This window comes from Microtus oregoni, unplaced genomic scaffold (assembly GCF_018167655.1).
Source record: "Microtus oregoni isolate MIOR12 unplaced genomic scaffold, Mior012 000019F_ref0000042, whole genome shotgun sequence".
In the NCBI taxonomy this organism is placed as follows: domain Eukaryota; kingdom Metazoa; phylum Chordata; class Mammalia; order Rodentia; family Cricetidae; genus Microtus; species Microtus oregoni.
Window position 1 is genome coordinate 21351782 of NW_024543078.1, and position 18324 is coordinate 21370105.

The following is an 18324-nucleotide window of genomic DNA, read 5'->3' on the forward strand; positions in this document are numbered from 1 at the left end:
GACTTAAAAAATTGTTTATTTCCATCACTTTAGTTACTTTAAATATTCAGAATGAGAAAAGAATATCCTTTGAATTTTAAAGATTTTTGGAATTCATCAATATTCCATTAATCCACTCTTTCCAAAAGCATAATACTTTCATAATTTATTTCCTATTAAACTGATGTAAAGGACTGAATTTTTAAATTACTTCTACAACTATATGTATAGTTAATGACGTGGAGTTTTTGTTTTTTTAGGTATTATTCTACCAGAGTATAAGATTCTAAACGTGGGGGCTGGAGAGATGGCTCAGAGGTTAAGAGCACTGGCTGCTCTACCAGAGGTCCTGAGTTCAATTCCCAGCAACCACATGGTGGCTCGCAGCCATCTATAATGAGATTTGGTGCCCTCTTCTGGCCTGCAGGCATACATGGAGGCAGAATGTTGTATACATAATAAAAAAATCTAAAAAATAAAAAAAAAAAAAGACTCTAAACGTGAAGTGCAGTCAGGAAATAAGGTAACACGTATCATAAGCCACTGTTTATAATCAGTAAAAATATAAAAAGTACTCTCACTCAAGGAAAAGCTTTTCATAAGTGAAAGTTTCTAAGGGAAAAATAATCATCTTATTCTCATTTACAGTAATGAGAAAAGGAATGCACATGATTCTTGCCCACAAGTCTTCTCAGGCCCCTGGTCTGTTCTTCAGTTCCTACAGAAAACTGGATGTCACAAGAGTGAAATAAAATGTCCTTAAGAATCAGTCATGACTTTTAGAGGCTCTAGGCCAAGTGCTGAGAAAGAACAGAGATTAAAGACTTAACTGTCACTCAGACTGTAGAAAGATTCTAGATATGCCCAGAGTTCTGAATTAAAAACAACTTTCAAGATGTCTACTCTAAGACATAGTGACACAGTAAAATTTAAAGATTGCTGACCAAAGAAATACAAAAGACCAGGCTTTATAAAGCAAAAATAGTGGAGTAGGATTATTCTATTTTAACTAAAACATGTTCTGTTTCAAAATAATGATCTTCAATATTGAAGTGAAGAAAACATCACTTCACAAAGTTGGTTCACTGAGCTTTTAGATCACTGTTACGGAGTCAGCTAATGTGTAACTGAAATATTTAGGATAAATACAAACAATTTGTACCTAGTATATTCTCTCCACTACAATGTCATCACTTAGGGCCAGTGAGATGGCAAAATCACATGGCTCCTAAGCCCAAGGATCTGAGTTAAATGCCCAGAACCCACATAATGGAAGGAGAGAATGACTCCACAAAACTGTCCTCTGACCTCTGCACCTACACAGTGGCATCTATCAATCCTACCATACATATCTCACACACATGCAATAAGGTTTTTAAAGTAAAATTCCAACCACTCTATTTTAGTGAAGAATTCTTTTCACAGTCATAACTTTGCCCCACTAAGAGTCTACTTCCTAACCCATCAGTTAAGAACACAGTTGTTATAATTTTGACTGGCAACAAAAATGAACTTAATGGGTAGGAGAGGTGGTAGAGCACTTGGCCTAGTATGGATGAAGCCCTAGGTTCAAACCCAACACCAAGAAAGAAAGGAAGAGGAAAGGGAAGAGGAAAGAGAAAGAAGGGAAAGGACTAGAAAGGGGAGAGAGTAGGAGAGAACATTTAAAAAGTAGAACTTAATCAGTAAATCTAAGATTTAGTACCACCTAACCAGAATAAAGTTCGCTGTATGGGAAAAGTCAGTGAGAAATTAAATTACCTTTTCTTGAAGCAACTTGGAAGAAGCTGCATCGCGATTTCCTTTCCCACCAGCAGTATTAAAATGAGACCATGGTAAAACTGAATTAAAAGTTAAAGAATCGTCCAAGGCAAAATCTGGTTTCATAAAAATCTATCAAAAGAATGCATTGTCCCCAATTAGTTAAATATCTTCTCTATATTCACTAGCTCTTACATTATACTACATTAGAATACCATTAAACAAACTTAACTTGAATCTTAAATATGAGAAGCAAAAGCAAAAATCTCAATCACAAAAATTATTTCTCACCAAGTTAAAATGCTCATTAAAGGTAGAAAAATGGGGCCAGGGAGATGACTTAGCAGTTAAAGAGCACTTGCTGCTCTTGCAGAGACCCTGGGTTTGGTTCCCAGCACACACATGTAAGTTAACAACCATTTGTACGTCTAGTCCTGGGGTGAGATGCCATCTTCCGATCTCCACAGGCATCAGATACACATGTGGTGCGCATACATAACACAAGAAAAATGCACAAACATATCAAATTAAGTAATAAACCTAAAACACAACAAAACAAAAAGTAGAAAAACGTAGCTGCAGTGGTAGTGATGCTTGTACTTCCAATAATCAAGAAGCTGAGGCAGGAGGACTGCCACAAGTCTGTGGTCTGCAGTGAGTTTAAAGGCAGCCTGGGCCACACACTGGGCACCTATCTATAAAAGTAAATAAATAACAACTGAATTGAAGAAAAAGAAATGCTTTTGTCTTTACCAGTGTGGGTCGCTGTAATCCTGCGTCAGTGACTCCAATCATACATCACACCTAGCCAATAACACAGAGTAGCAGCCGTACACTAATCTGCATATTTCCCACTGACAGTTTTAAAACTGTCAAGTATCAGTTTCCCCAAATTATACTTCTACTTTCTCCTACTAAAAATTCCTTCAGAAATGATGTCAGAATAAACAAACTAAGCTATTCAGTTATGATGAGCGTTTCCTTCCCCATTCTCCACACCCACCTAAACAGTGATTTCCTGCCTTCATCTTCTCAGCACTAAGAAACTGAATTCCTCATTTATCTCTGACTTACTAATATCCCTGTCTAACAGAGACACTCTGCATTGTGCCTCTCTAACAATCTATTAACTTTCCTGTTTAAAACTCTTGGTGGATTATTACCTATGACTACAGTCCAAATTCTGCAGGGCATGTAAATTCACCAGGGAGGTGGGGGAGCAGGGCAGTTGTCTCCACTCACCTCTTTACACCGTTATCACTGCCTCACATACACATTTGTACATTCTAGTACAAACCATCTTCTATACTCTCTTAGGCTTAACTAGCTTGATATCCTTTGACCTAAAATGCCCCTTCTTGCTTATCTTCCTGAAGAACATGACCCAGTCAAGAATAAATATGTACGATCCAGACACTAATCATTCCACCTCTGAAGACAAGTATGCCATGTACAATTAATTATAGATTTCATACTTCAAAAATTATTTAATATGCATCTCTGAAGATCACATGTTCTTACAGTTTATTAGTAACCAAACTGATTAATCACTGTGTTCCCTAACAGCAAAGGGCTGAAAACATACCTTAATTTATTAATATTTTATTTTACTTACCAATTCATACATCTATATAAAAATAGTAGGAACATGATAAGGAAAAAACTAATTAGGGATAGGAATAAGTTTTCTAATCCATGCTTTAATATTATACTCAAAAGAATTAGTTCAACAAATATCTATTAACTGTCCATTATGTTAGCTATTAAGAGGAAGTAAAGAAACGCCGGTGGCGCACGCCTTTAATCCCAGCACTCGGGAGGCAGAGGCAGGCGGATCTCTGTGAGTTCGAGACCAGCCTGGTCTACAAGAGCTAGTTCCAGGACAGGCTCCAAAACCACAGAGAAACCCTGTCTCGAAAAACCAAAAACCAAAAAAAAAAAAAAAAAAAAAAAAAAGAGGAAGTAAAGATAAATTACTACCCACATTCTAATCTCAAGGATTATCAATCCAAGGAATATGATTACAGTATATATATAGTTGATTAGTTGATGCTGCGTATCCCTGGGTTCCACTCAGTTAATTCAACCATGAACTGAATTATTCAGAAAAAGCTTCTATATTAAGCATGTACAGGCTTCTCTTCCTTGTCAGTAACCCTAAACAATATGGTACAACTATGGACATGGCACTTACATACTATTAGATATTGTAAATAAGCTAGACATGTACTCAGAACACACAGACACATATATGCATATTTTATGCAGTATTTAAGGGACTGGGGCACTGGCACATTTTGGTATTGGGGAAGGAGGGTCCCTACGAATAGCAATTTTCTTAGAAAGCAGGTTCCCCAGTGACTCCTTTTTGACAAGGGAGTAAATTGTGTTCAGTTGGAAAGAAGAAGAAAACACATACTAAACTGCCTTTTAGAAGAAAATTATAAAGGATTTAAGTACAGGAGGGGATGGGGGTCTTCCAAGGTAGAAGAAACAATGTAAGTACAGCATGAAACAAGCAAAAATGAGTGTGGCTCAAGCTGAAAAGAAAAAGAACAAAGAGCAGCAGCAGAAGTTCCACTCCGAGTGCTCAAGGACAGCTTGAATTTCATTCTGTAGGAGACAGGAACATTTTCAAAGTTCTCCCTCTTCCTGTCTTCATCCTCCGGTCACTGTCACTGCCCTCCTGAGAATCTATGTAAACAACAGACACTCTTCTAGGGGTAGGGGGTCGAGGTGTACTATTAAATCTAAGAAAAAAGTTCATATAAATGTGAATATCTCTCAGTGATCTGAAGAGTGGTAAAATTCACAGTAGTTATGATTTTAAAAGAAGACAGACCTACAAGTTACAGCCATGAGGAAGAGACTACTAATGCAGAAACAAAAGAAAACAGAAATACCATAAATAAATTTCATTTGTAAATTTATTATCTTTTTAAAAACAGGGATACAAAAAGCAATGCTAAAAGCTGCAAGGGAAAAAAAAGTCACCTCCCAAAGGGAGAAATATAGTAACTTCTGCAGCCCAAGTCAGGAAACCCTGAGTGAGTCTTCTTAAGTACAGGAAGTAAACAACTGCCGACCAGGAGCACTATACCCAGGAACGTTATCTTTCAACACTGATCCATAGGTAAGGATATTTCAGGCAGACACAAATGAAGACAATGTGTAACAACAAAGCCAGCACAGCAGGAAATTCTTAAAAGAATTCTAACGGGAAGGGTAAATAATGAAAGAATCCACTTCCATGAGACAGCTCTCTCTCGCGCTCTCTCTCTCTCTCTCTCTCTGAGAAACCCACACATTCATACTCCTGGGTGTCCCTCACTTTATTTCCAAGTACCTCATTCCTTCTCTAAACCCTACCTCTGATAACCTACATTAAAAGCATCTTACTAAATGAGTACATTACCTGAAAGAACAGATGAACAAAGAAGAGCTGGAAGAGAAACAGGTCTAGCCCAGTGCACCAGCTAACCCCCAAAACTAAGAGGGGAGGAAGAAAAGAAATAGCTGTAATCCAGTCAGTCAGGATCTCACAATAAAATCACAGAAAATAACAGGGTTGATAAAAAAAAACTCAATATAAATAAAAACTGAGACCCACTCACCTAGCAAAGATACCTAAAAACTGAATGTCAAAGAATGCAATCAACCTATCAAGCAAACAGAGGCAGTGAACAAAAAGGCAAAGCTATTTTATTTCAAATAAAAAAAAAAATCTAAAAGAGATAAAGGAGGACACTGAAGGGCCTGGAAAGATGGTTCAGCAGTTAAGAGCACTTGCTGCTCTTACAGAGAGGACCTGGGTTCAGTTCCCAGCACATACATTAGGCAACTCACAACTGCCTCCAACTCCAGTCCTAGACAATCTGATGCGCTCCTCTGGCCTCCACAGCCACCTGCACACAGGATACACAAACACACAAACAGAAACTCACATAAACACACATACACACAAAGGACACTGAATAAAGGGAATGATTCACCAAGAAAAACTAATAATTACAAGCATTTATGCACCAAATGTGAGTGCTCCTAGTTACATAAAACAAACACTAAAAGACATAAAGATCCCATAAGAAACAAACACTAAAAGACATAAAGATCCCATAAGTCCTGACATAGTAACAGTGGCATGATGTGGGATTCCCCTCTGTATGCTGTGAATATATTTTATTACCATTGGCTAATAAACAAGCTGCTTTGGCCTATGAAAGGATAGAATAGAATTAGGCAGGAAAACTAAACTGAATGCGGAGAGAAGGAAGACAGAGTCAGGCAGATGCCATGTAGCCGCCCAAGGAGCAAGATGTGAGATAGCAAACCACAAACCTTGTGGTAAAATATAAAATACTAAAAATGGATTAATTTAAGATGTAAGAGCTAGCTATGAATATGCCGGAACCACTGGCCAAACAGTGTTATAATTAATACAGGTTTTATGTGTCAGGTTCAGGTGGCCAGGAGACAATAACACAGTCCCCATTTATAGTGGCAAGTTCAATACCTCACTCTCATGCTTACACAGGTCTCCCAAACTTAAAAATCAGCAAAGAAATGTAAGCCACACCATAGATTGACTGAATTTAACAACTTACCACAGAATGGTCCAAACAACACAAAGGGAATGCACATGCTTCTCAGCAGCACACGGAACCTAAACTGGTAACATCACAGTCAACAAGCACAAGAGCACACACTGAGAATTCCTTGTATACTACCCACTGTGGGATCAAAGCAGAATTCGGCAGTACCAGAAACATCAAAAGACCACAAAAACCTGGAGACTACACAATACAGTTATGAAGAACACTGGATCATTGAAGAAATCAGGGAAGAAATTTAAAAATTCCTAGAAACAAATGAAAATGAAAACAAAACAACGTCACTGTTCCTCTGGAATAAATGCAGAAAAGACATCTGACAAAGTTTAACACACTTTCATGATAAATGTACCGGAAAAGTATGCACAGACAGACCATACCTCAAAAGAACAAAGTGCATATATAGCAAACCTATAGCCAACATTATACTATGTCAGAAACTCTGGAAACATCTCCTAAGATCTGAACCAGATCAGGGTATCTACTATCTCTTATTCAATACAGCGCTCAAAAATCTTAGCTAAATCCCCAAGACAAAAGAAAGGCAGAAAATGATAAAACTAAGAAAGAAAAATGTTATTTCTATTTTCTAGTAACAATTCTATACTCAAAAGTCCTTACAGATGTTATCAGAAAACTTTTAGAAGAAATACTTTCAATGAAGACACAGAGTACAAAAATGAAACAAACAAAAGCAGTAGCTTTCATAAATATCAATAACAAACTTGCTGAGAAACAAATTAGGAAAATTAGCTGGGCATGCTGGCATACGCCTTTAATTCCAGCACTTGGGAGGCAAAGGCAGGTGGATCTTATAAGTTCAAGGTCAGCAGTCTACAAATGAACAGCCAAGGCTGTTACACAGAGAAAATCTGTCTCCAAAAACAAAAAATAAAAAATAAATTTAAAAAATTAATAATAGGAAAATATACCCAATCACAACAGCTCAAAAAGATAAATTAAGTAACTAGGAATAAATCTAACCAAGGAAGTCAAAGACTTTTCAATGAAAACTTTAAGGCATTTGAAAAAGAAATTTAAAAGATACTATATGAAGAAAAGACCTTCCTTGTTCCTGGACTGGCAGAATTAATATTGTGAAACAGTTATACAACTACAAACAATCTCAGATTCAACATAATACCCATCAAAATTCCAATCACATTCTTCACAGAACTTATTTTTTCTTCTAGTTCTGAAAAGAATAAATTCATATGAAAACACAAAAAAGCCCACACAGCCAAAGTAATCCTTAGCAGAAAGAACACTTACGGCAGGTTATCAAAACAGTTGAGCTCAAATTATACTATAGAGCCATAGTGGCATAGAAGCACAGTCCTGGCACAAAAGTGGAAATTTAGGCCAATGAAACAGAATATAGGACAAAGAAATAAACCCACACAGTTATGGCCACCTAATTTCTGACAAACCCAAGCCATCAAAAATGTACGCTGGAAAAAAGACAATCTATTCAATAAATGATGCAGGTGAAACTGGATATTCACCTGCAAAAGAATGAAAATAGGCTCATATCGCTCACACTAAACAAAACTCAAAGCACATCAATTAATTTAAAACCTGACATGCTGAAGCTGTTGAGGGTAAACAGGGAACATACATCAAGATCTTAGCCATAGGAAAGACCCTGTTGAACAAACTTCCAATTGTACTGGAAATGACTCCCAAGCATTAACAAATATGGAATTTAAAGTTTCCACACAGCAAAGGAAACTATCAGTAGAATGAAGAGAGAGCCTACAGACAGCGAGAATTTTTGCTGGCTATACTTTAGATAGGACACTGACATTAGAATATATGAAGAGTAAAAATTAGATACCAAAATCTAAAACTGCTGATCAATATATAGAATAATTGATATATGGTTTGAAAGAGAGAAAAAAAGACAGACGGTAGACCAACCGTACTTTAAGAAGTGTTCAACATCTTTAGTCATCAGAAAAATGCAAATTAAAACTACTTTTAGGTGGTAGCTCACCCAATTCAGAATTAAGAAAAAGGATAGCAAATGCTGCCAGGGATATAGGAAGAGAAAGCCCTATTCATGTGGTAGATGTGTAACCTAGCACAGTCATTAAGGAATCAGTATGACAGTTTCTCAAAAATTAAAAATAGAACTAGACATATGACCTAGCTATAATATTCCTGGGCATTCATGCAAAGAACTCAACAGCCTGCCCTAGAGATACCTGCAGATCCATGTTTAGTGCTGAATTAGTCAAAATAGCAAGGAAATGGAACCAGCATTCCACCAACAGATGAAGGAATAATGAAAATGTGATATATAATAATATAAACACAAGAGAATTTTAACTACAATGAAAAGTGAAATAATGAATTTGCAGGAAAATGGATGGACCTGGAAAGTATACTAAGCAAAAACTCAGAAATTCTGACAAAAATTATACACTCTCTCTCCTATGCAGACCCTTGCTTGCTTATATGTAAATGGTGTAAGTATGGGGACAGACTGTGAAACTAGAAAGGAGACGGAGTGTGAGGGAAGAGGTGCAAAGGAAGTGGGTGGCCAACAGTCATAAGCACAGGAAAAGAAACTGAAGGTATAAGGGAGTGTCAGGGAAAATGGGGTAACAAGGGAGGGGAGAAAAAAACAAAAGCAAATTTTGTTTCAAAATGCCATAATGAATCCTAATACTGCGCAGGCTAATTAAATATTTTACATAAAAATAAAGAGGTAAAAATCATTTATCTGAAGAAATCTTTAAATTAAAGTATAATAATAAAAATGACATAAAATTAGACACATATAATATACAAATATATATACATAGATATATATTCTCAGAAGAGCAGAACAGTCTCACTGGTCAAAAACAGTCAATTGAAAGATTCTTAAGAGGCAAAATTAAACTGAATTCTTATGTCTATGCTTCATTACCTTAGGTACTTGTTCCAGATCTGTCCTGGATTTATCTATCAAAAAAAGTAAAGGGGAAATAGAAATTTTCATATCTGTTTTCATTTTTTATTCATAAATATATTTTGAAGAATTTATCATTACACTAGGCTAAGTAGGTAAATCAATTTTGTCCTTAAAGTGTCCCTCAATCTACCTATGATTTCCACTATAGTAGGTCACACTGAACAAGACAAACGCTGCAGGTAAATTTACCAGTTAGTAACAAACAGCTAAGTCCATTTCAATCTTTCTGATGCTCTTTTCATTAAGTTTTTGTAAAATGAGGTATGCTATATGGTTTTAGAAACTATATTAAATTCTAAAACAGTAAGATGGGTTTTTGTTGGTGTTATTGCTGCTGCTAATTACTTTTGTTTTTGAGACAAGATTTTACTTCATCGCCCAAGTTGGCCTGGAACTTCCTATGTAGCCCAAACTTTCCTGAAACTCTGAATTCTCTTGTCTCAGCTGTTCAAGTTTTAGGGTTGTAATTGTGTATCACCAAACTCAATTAGAAATATTACTTTTATTTTTATTAAAGATATCGACCGTTTTATCCCAAATTTTTGGTCAAAGACTGACTTTTGATAGCATATTTATTTTCTTTTCTGACATCTTCTTTTATGTCCAATAAATTCTGTCTTCATCCTGCCAAGCTAATGTCTGATGAGGTATCTCTTTTCTCAAATTGTCTCTCAACACTTAGACTCCACCCCCGCATGTCTCGTCTGTAAATCTGCTTTATCAATCACTTTGTCTCTCCATAAGCTTCAAATTCTTTCCTTAAATGAAGTTTTCAACTCTACATAAAAATATGCTCAATTCTCTTCTATTTACAAAACTGAGATGATAAAATCTAGGACCAGGAGTGGCTTGAAGCAAGGGAGCCACCTCAGGGGCAAAACTTAAGGAAAATACTGGTGTTAGGCATTATGCAAATGTCTCTCCTGCCTCATCCACTCAGAGGTCTTTACTCAGTCAGTACCTTACCTCGTCTTCAAGTTCATCCCTACTGAGTCTGCATCTCTTGCCTATATACCCCCTTCTTATGGAGTATCGAGGTGTCTGTAACCACTATTCTGCTCTAAAGGCTCACTCTAAAAATCTGTCAAATTCTAGACTTCTCAGCATGCAATAAACTTTCTGACATTGTAAACTAATCATTCTCACTTTCCTAGCTTTTCATTTCTAATGTGGAAGTCTCTGTTGATTCTATTATAGTTCCTCTGATACCAACCACCATGCCGACATTTCAACCTATATTCCTCGTTCCTGAGCTCTAGGTGTCAACCAGATGTGTCTTTCACTGCAGACTGGCAGCTAAAGTAGCCTTCAGCTCTTCCAGAGTCCTTCCTGCCTCTCTCCCTGAATTGGACTCCTCATGTAGACAGCTGCCCAAGCATGAAATATATAAATTATCACCGACATCTTATTCCATTACCACACTGACTGACCATTAAGACCTGTGCCTAGGCTACTTGGCTTTCTATTCTCATTTCTTCTCTATTTCCACTCTGTTACTGGGGCCACATCATTTCTTACCTATATTACCATAAAGCCTCCAATTATCTTCTTGTCTAAAGTCTTACCATCATATAATACCTTATTATTAACTATTTTCATTAGGAAATGTACAACTGTAAATCTAACCATGTCTGGCTAAAAATATTTTATAGTTCTATATTGCCTATAGAAAGAGTAAAATTCCTGAGCAAGACATACAAAAATCTCTGTGACCTGACCCCTTGCCTCTCCTTTCACCTCATTTCTTACTCCCAATAGAACCAACATGTGAGAGGCTTGCAAATCTCGACATGCTTTGTCCTCCCTTGACTTTATGGTTTTGTATGTACTGTTCATGTTCATCTCTAGGAAATACATAAGCCCTACCAAATACATAAATGTTTCACACTAGCTAATCTAAAACACAGGTCACAATCATCAACTATGGGTCCCTTTCTTAAGCTTAGCAAGAAAGGATGTGTGTACAATTTTATAAAGCTAGTGACTAACATATAGTTCTGCAAATATTGGTTTATTTCCTTAAATTCCTTGAAAGCTAAGACAATTTCTTACTCTTTTATTTTTAAGCAACAAGCAATGCACCAAGCACCAAGCAATTACATATTTGTCAAACTGAAGGATTATACTATCACAGTCATGTGTCTGCTCTAAGGAACTTTGTAGAAAAGACTATGGCTTTAAACTGTAAAACTGTTTACTAGAAATAAAAGCTAGGAATACAGCCTAGCAAACACAAGGCCCAGGTTTTAATCCCCAGTACCACAAAAATATACAAATAATTTACTAAAAAGAAAAACTGTACATATGATAGGAAACAGAGTTTCAACATTAACAATTGTTCTTTAGTAGTTGAGCTGGGCTCATTATCTAGAGTGGCATATATACGTACCATGAATATGTAAAAGAGTCCTGTCAAAGGTATCTTTAGGAGGACAAATATTCTTGCATCTCTCATGAATCTTCTCTCTCTAATTAAAATACAATGAATAATAAGCAATGCTATGTGGAAATATGATTATTCAAAACAGCAACATGTTTTATAACATAATTATACCAAATTACCTCTGAAACTTAATATAATCACTGGCCTCTGAACTTAAATACAAATTAAAAACCAAACCAAATACCACTATGGAGGGACAGAGATACAGCTCAGTAGTAGGCACGTGGCCTAGCTTATGTAAAGCACTGGATTCTACCCATGCAACAAAATAATAAAAGTTTCTTTTCTTTTCAAGAATGCCATTAAAAAAGACACATGGGCAAGTAAAACGTGAAGACAGGGAAACACTTAGCATATAGTGTTCAAAGTTCTAGGAGTATTCTGCCAGGTACTTACAGATTGTTTGGCAAAGTGGCTATTCTACTCTGTATTCCCACCAGCAGTGAATGAGAGCTTCTATTGCTCCACATCAGTGCCAGCACTGGTTCTGTCAGCGATTTAGATTTCTGTCACACTAACAATACACAGTAGCATCTCTTCATTTCAACTTGCAATTTGTAGGTTGTATATAAAATTACTTGAGACATTATACAAATTAAATATCAGTAATATAGTCGTATTCATCCTATTTCCACAAAATCAACAAAGTAAATAACTGAAATAAAATCAGTTATATTTAAATTAAATTTAAAAATATTAAAAGCAGCAATTATTAAAATATAAATACATATTGAATTAGGTAATAATAGCTCATACCTATAATCCCAGTTACTAAAGAGGCTGAGGTGGAAAGACCAGTTGAGGCCAGTTGGACAACACAGTGAGGTGAGAGTTCAGCATACACATGCACACACACACACACAAAATAGAGTCAGCCTTTGTTAGTATATACATATTTCCCACTGTGTCATTTAACTTTTTTAAAGACTGAACTGGTAATTGGGATATTAATAATAGTCATTTGCTAAGTTAAAATTGAGTAATAGGCCATTTCAAACTCTGTGTTCAATTCTTGCTTTCGGAAAGAGCAATTTAAAGTATACTGAGATGGGTGTGGATCAACCTCAGTACTCAGAGCATACAGGCAGGTAGTGTTCTGTGAGTTTGCTCTGAAAGTTAGAGGCCAACCTGATCTATATAGCAAGTTCCAGGCCAGCCAGGGCTACAGAGTGAGACCCTGTCTCAAAAGAAATAGAAATAGTGGAGGAGGAGAAGGAGACGGCTGAATTGAACATTTATATGGATACAGTAAAGGTGTCTGCTGAAGGTGGGATGCTCTGTTGCAGTAAACTGGAGACATGGGAAAAGTTCTACTCTGGATATTTTTTGCTTGGGAACTTTATTAGCAAACAAATCTCCCAAGTGATTTAAGCATAACTGTACATGTTCTTCTTCTCTCAAGCATCTGGGATGGGGAAGGGGGACTATACTAGCAATTTACAACATTTCCTGAGTTGCCTCTCTCCTTTTTCTACTTGTATTTAAAATAAAATTCATAAGGAAATATCTGGAACACTGTTGCAAACCTGTCTCCTGTCAAGTATGGTAATGCACTCCCAGAGGCAAAAGTGGCAGATCTCTGGATTTGAGGTCAGTCTGGTCTACATAGTGAGATCCAAGCCAGCTAGGGCTAGAATAAGACCTTGTCTCAAAAAACAAAACATCAGCAATTAATTGAGAATGGAAAGTGATACTCTTTTTCCACCTCCCCAAATTTTAATATATTTATGTTGATTTTTGTCTTTCTCTTCTAGCTCAACTGTGGTCTTTGAAGTTCACCAATACTTTCTGTAACTACAGTCACTGATGAAGTCAGTCAGACATGTAGAATCAATCACCACCTCCAATGCCTAAACCTGACAGTATCCCAACCTCAAAAACACAGAGCAGTGATAATGTTCTTATGGTCAGAGCCCGCCACTGAAAAGCCTGAGGGTTCCACACAGTACTCAACACTAGGAGACAGATGAGTGAAAGGGAAGATGTGTGTTTCCCTTGGCCTCATACATTCTCTAGAAGCCAATGAAAGGAGAAAATGGATTTGGTCTACAGGAAGCCAAATGTGTGTATAGTAAGGGACAATGGAATCTCCTCCTGTATAGACTCCCCACTTCTAGCACCAAATCCTGTAACAAATCATAACAAAGCAGACCCAACAATTAATGCTCAGATCTCAGAGTGAGTCACCATCTTTCATGACTATCATCACCAGAAAAGGATGCAGTAAGCTGAGGCAGGGTAGCATATGTGAAGTACTTTTTGTCTCAATGAGCATGTTGGCAAGAGAGAGGAATCAGTTTCTGCGGCTGTGCCTTGAACATGTCTAGGACAGTCTCATTGCCTTCAATGTCCTCAGGAAGTTCAACTGTACATCTTTTACTAACTAATTCTAACATAATATAGAGTATCTTACTGTTACTGCTATCACATAAGTAGATCTTTGCCTAAGCTTAGATTCCAGTCTGGACATACCTAGAGGTCCTGGCCAGACCAGGGGCTCTGATCAGCACAACGGGCCTGCCAAACTCATCCAAAGCTCCCTCTTCACAGACATTATTCACCTAAAAGGATGACTCTATTGCTTGAAACAGAAAGCTTAGGAAATCATTCCCAAGAGAACAGAGGTCTTTAGGTGGGCAATCCTTATTGTCCCCAAAGTCAACAAATAGAAGCACAAGGTGTCAAGATACAAGCTCCACCCCAGGAAAGATTTATATACAAGGATATTGTTACAGCATCTTTGGCAAGCCCAGCCAAATCTTCAGACAGAATGTTCTCATGGTCATAGTCATCTTATTGAAAGTTTATCCAACTGTAGACTGTGGAGCCGACAATTTGGGATTCAGAAGTTGTTAGAATGTTAAAAACAGAAAACCAGACAACTGGGTACTGAAGTCACAACTGGGGATTTCCAAATACAGAAGCCTCTAGACTGGTATGGGCTCAACTTCAGGAAGATGTCATTGTTAGGTTTATCTCAGGATCCCCTTTTGTTCTGTTTTTTGAGACAGGGTTTCTCTGTAGTTTTGGAACTAGCTCTTGTAGACCAGGCTGGCCTCGAACTCACAGAGATCCACCTGCCTCTGCCTCCCGAGTGCTGGGATTAAAGACGTGCACCACCACCGCCCGGCCCCCCTTTTGTTCTTACAACAGCAGCATCACCCATTACATGTAGGGAAGAAGCTCCTGCCTCGTGATAAAACAATTTTCCACAACACTTCTTCTCCAGCTTTGCCTGGCTCTGTCACTTTATCTTTCCACACTGACTGGCTGCTTCCACTAGACCCTGAGTTCTGCATGAATGGAGAATTCTCTTTAAAGCTCTTCATCTTCTCAAACTGCCCCCAGTTTCAAATGCTTGTCTGCTGCAATGGCCTCTGTATTCCTGAGATGTGTATAAATCTTGATAGTAGTAAAGTTCCCTCTTAATTCTGTGTCACAGGAAATTTTGGTTTCAGGAGCCTTACAGAGAGGATGAACCATCTTAGGGCCTCTCCATCTGATTCTGCCCACAAATCTCAGAGGAATTCAGAGCTTCTAAACAGTGGCATGCTCTTTGTCAGACTCTGACAGACTGTGGCTTTGGCCTTGCACACCTGAACAAGCAAAATACTGATAAGAGGCATTCACTCCACATGAATCCATGTACTTGTCTGTTTCTACAGCTGTTTAATACTGGTTCCTGGCCAGCCAAAGATGAGTTTCACAGTCTTTGGAGGAATAGCATCTCTATCTCAATGCTGTTCTTCTCTCCAACAAGTCAGTCACAGTTCCCTGCTGTGGCCTATACAAGCAGGAATAGGTACTGTTGCACTAGTTGGAATCCAAAGGCCCAGGGCTATTTTCTGAATAGCAGACAGTCTTATCCATGAAGCCCACTAAGAGGACATGTTTTACTTTCTAACTCATACCTACTCCTCTAGTGTCAGACATCATGAGCCCTGCCTCTCCTCTCACCTGGCTTGCCTTCTCCCCCTTGCACCCTAACCTACTAATTCCCTAAATCTCAAAGATCATCTGAGCTTTATAAAACTCTTACAGCTACTTCTCCTTGGCAGGTAGGGTAGGGTCCCACTGAATCTTAACACTAATATCTGTAATTCTGAAAAACCACTACAAAAGAAAGGAAAATAAATTTATTAAAATATACCTAAAGAAACACAACCCAGACAACAGAATTTGGATACATTAAAAAAAAAAAAACATTAAAAAAGAATACTATGACTTCAAAGATCTACATGAATCAAACTAAAAATCTTTCTTTTACTTTTGACTTGAGTACTACTAAATTCAAGATTAGCTGTTACCTGAGAGATTTCCTGCTGATATGCTATAAAATGTTCCTTGCTGATCTGTGGGAGGTAGAATGAAGGTATGACTTCAGTGTCCACAAAGTCCAGTCCCCATGTTTTTGTGAAGAAGTCAGATTCTCTTTTTGCTAATGTAGGATCATTTAATGCTGCTGGGAGATTTACTTTGGAATGATATACAGTCCATCTATGCTGATCTGTAACTAGAGACGGGGCAACACATAAACTACGTGAATCACCTGCAAAAGTAAACAAGAGACCTCTGTAAAGTTGGCTCTAAGCTTGCAAGCATATCCTAGAAAAATAAAAGTGCTTGTAGTCTATTTTATAGGCAACCAAACTCTTTCTCCATGGTAAATGATTAATAAAAGTCAATTAAATAACCCTCATCATCCAGCATCAATCATCAAAGGACTAAGAAGCATAGGATAAAAGACATGTAGAATTTGAGGGTTACAAACTCCCAAATGGGAGCATATAAGCAAAATCCTTTCATTAATTAATTTCTTTAGTTACAATTTCTCTTTTTTCCAAAACTAAAAATACCTCAGCTTTTCTTTTAAAGATAAACCTTTTTTTCCTATTATATTATGGCAGGCACTCATCATTTAAATGCCCTTTGTTCGGCTTTAATTACGTGACACAATGGGGCAAAAGTGTTAATTATAAAGGAAAATACAATATACAATAATTCTCATTATTTACAGATCTGTTATATAAAGTTCTGTGAACACCTAACTAGCAAACCGTAAATTACTGTTCCTGGGGTCATAACATTCTCATCAGTCGGTAAATATATACACCTATCTGCTTTTGTTTCTGTGTAAAGACATTATTTCCTATCCACCGGTCGTTATAATACAGATTTCATGACTGTCAACATTATAAGCAGTGCTTGCACGAAGCTTTCTACATGTTTTCTCCGTAAAGCACAGTGTTTAGTCACACTAGACAGCAGCTAGGTACTATGTACAGGTCATTTTAAACAGCAACAGCTCCAACAAAAAAGCAAAATGCACTGACATGAAACAGGCTGCATAAAGAGTATTTGATGCCAGGAGCGGAAACAAGAACTTTAAGCACTCACAGCTGGAATACCTGTGTTAGGCAGCTCAGTTCTTTTTACTGCTCTGCACACATCTACAAATACCACCAAAGTACAACAAATATTTAATATTGGGGTTTAAAACACTGTAGGGAATAAGGATATTTTTAAATACAGAATCTGCAAATAATGAGACCTACAAATAATAAAAATAAAATCAAATAATGGTTATACTACATTTTAACTAAATAGCTTTCAATGTGCATCTCAATTTTCAATAATTTTCCAGCTAACTCCTTTAATGGGAATGAGTGAAAAATTATATTCTAATTTTCCAATCTACTATATAGCTTGGGCTTTAGCATTATAAAATGTGAGGTTAAGTATATGAAACATGACTACACTTTGAATGATAACACAAATCATCAGAAAAATTACCTGTGGGTTCCTTAGGACACACATCTGGCAGTGACTGCACAGGTCGAATGTGTTTTGCTGGATCTACCTCTTTCTTAAAGAAAACATCACTGCTGCTTCCTTGAGGCACTGGAGAAGATCTGTGGCTTGAAGCCATTGCATAAAACCACCACTCGACTAAAATAAGACACACATCATAATTAACAATACAAACAAAATCTATCTATAAATATAATACACATCACCAGTAGTCTTTCAAAACCAGGAGCATTTTTTCAAAAGCCCTCCAAGTATAAACATTTGAATATCTGTGGCTAATTAAGTAAGTTGTTCAGAACACTTAGTTTTCTAAGAAACTTTTCCTTGTTTGGAAAAAAAAAATCCTACAGATGAGCATTCTTACTTAATTTTTTATTAAAAGTACAAATATTTAATAATCTGTAACCAAAATATTAAAGATGAGACATGCCATTCATTTCAACAAGATTACAATAATGACACACTACCAAAATGGCTAGAATGTATAAGTTTTAAATCCATTTTGCTGGGTTTGGATCTTGTCTTCAGTCACCAAGAGGAAAACCATATGAAATTCTTTAACCTGTGTGTACCTTTTCTCATCTATAAAATAGATGAAAAAGACCACATCTTAAATAGATCTGAAAAATTATGGGCATATATACATGTAAAGTTTAATGCAATCTCAATATTAGTGTTCACAGATTAGCTATTATAATTATATAATATTCATATTATATACCAAATGCAGTAATTAACATAAAATCATTAGGAAATAC

At 36.8% G+C, this 18324-nt stretch overlaps 1 protein-coding gene across 4 annotated transcripts in view; it reads right to left on the reverse strand.

Moving 5' to 3' along the window:
• The window catches only part of Vps54 (VPS54 subunit of GARP complex), an 80102-nt gene that overhangs the window by 49904 nt on the left and 11874 nt on the right, over window positions 1-18324 (reverse strand). For 3 of the 4 annotated variants that reach the window (XM_041668776.1, XM_041668775.1, XM_041668778.1), the window contains 5 exons: window positions 17549-17704; window positions 16063-16304; window positions 11702-11780; window positions 9268-9302; window positions 1741-1872 (listed from right to left, as the gene is read on the reverse strand). In XM_041668776.1, the coding sequence (XP_041524710.1) occupies window positions 1741-1872; window positions 9268-9302; window positions 11702-11780; window positions 16063-16304; window positions 17549-17704 (644 nt within the window). The remainder of the gene's footprint in view (window positions 1-1740; window positions 1873-9267; window positions 9303-11701; window positions 11781-16062; window positions 16305-17548; window positions 17705-18324) is intronic. The other variant, XM_041668777.1, reaches the window with a different exon arrangement.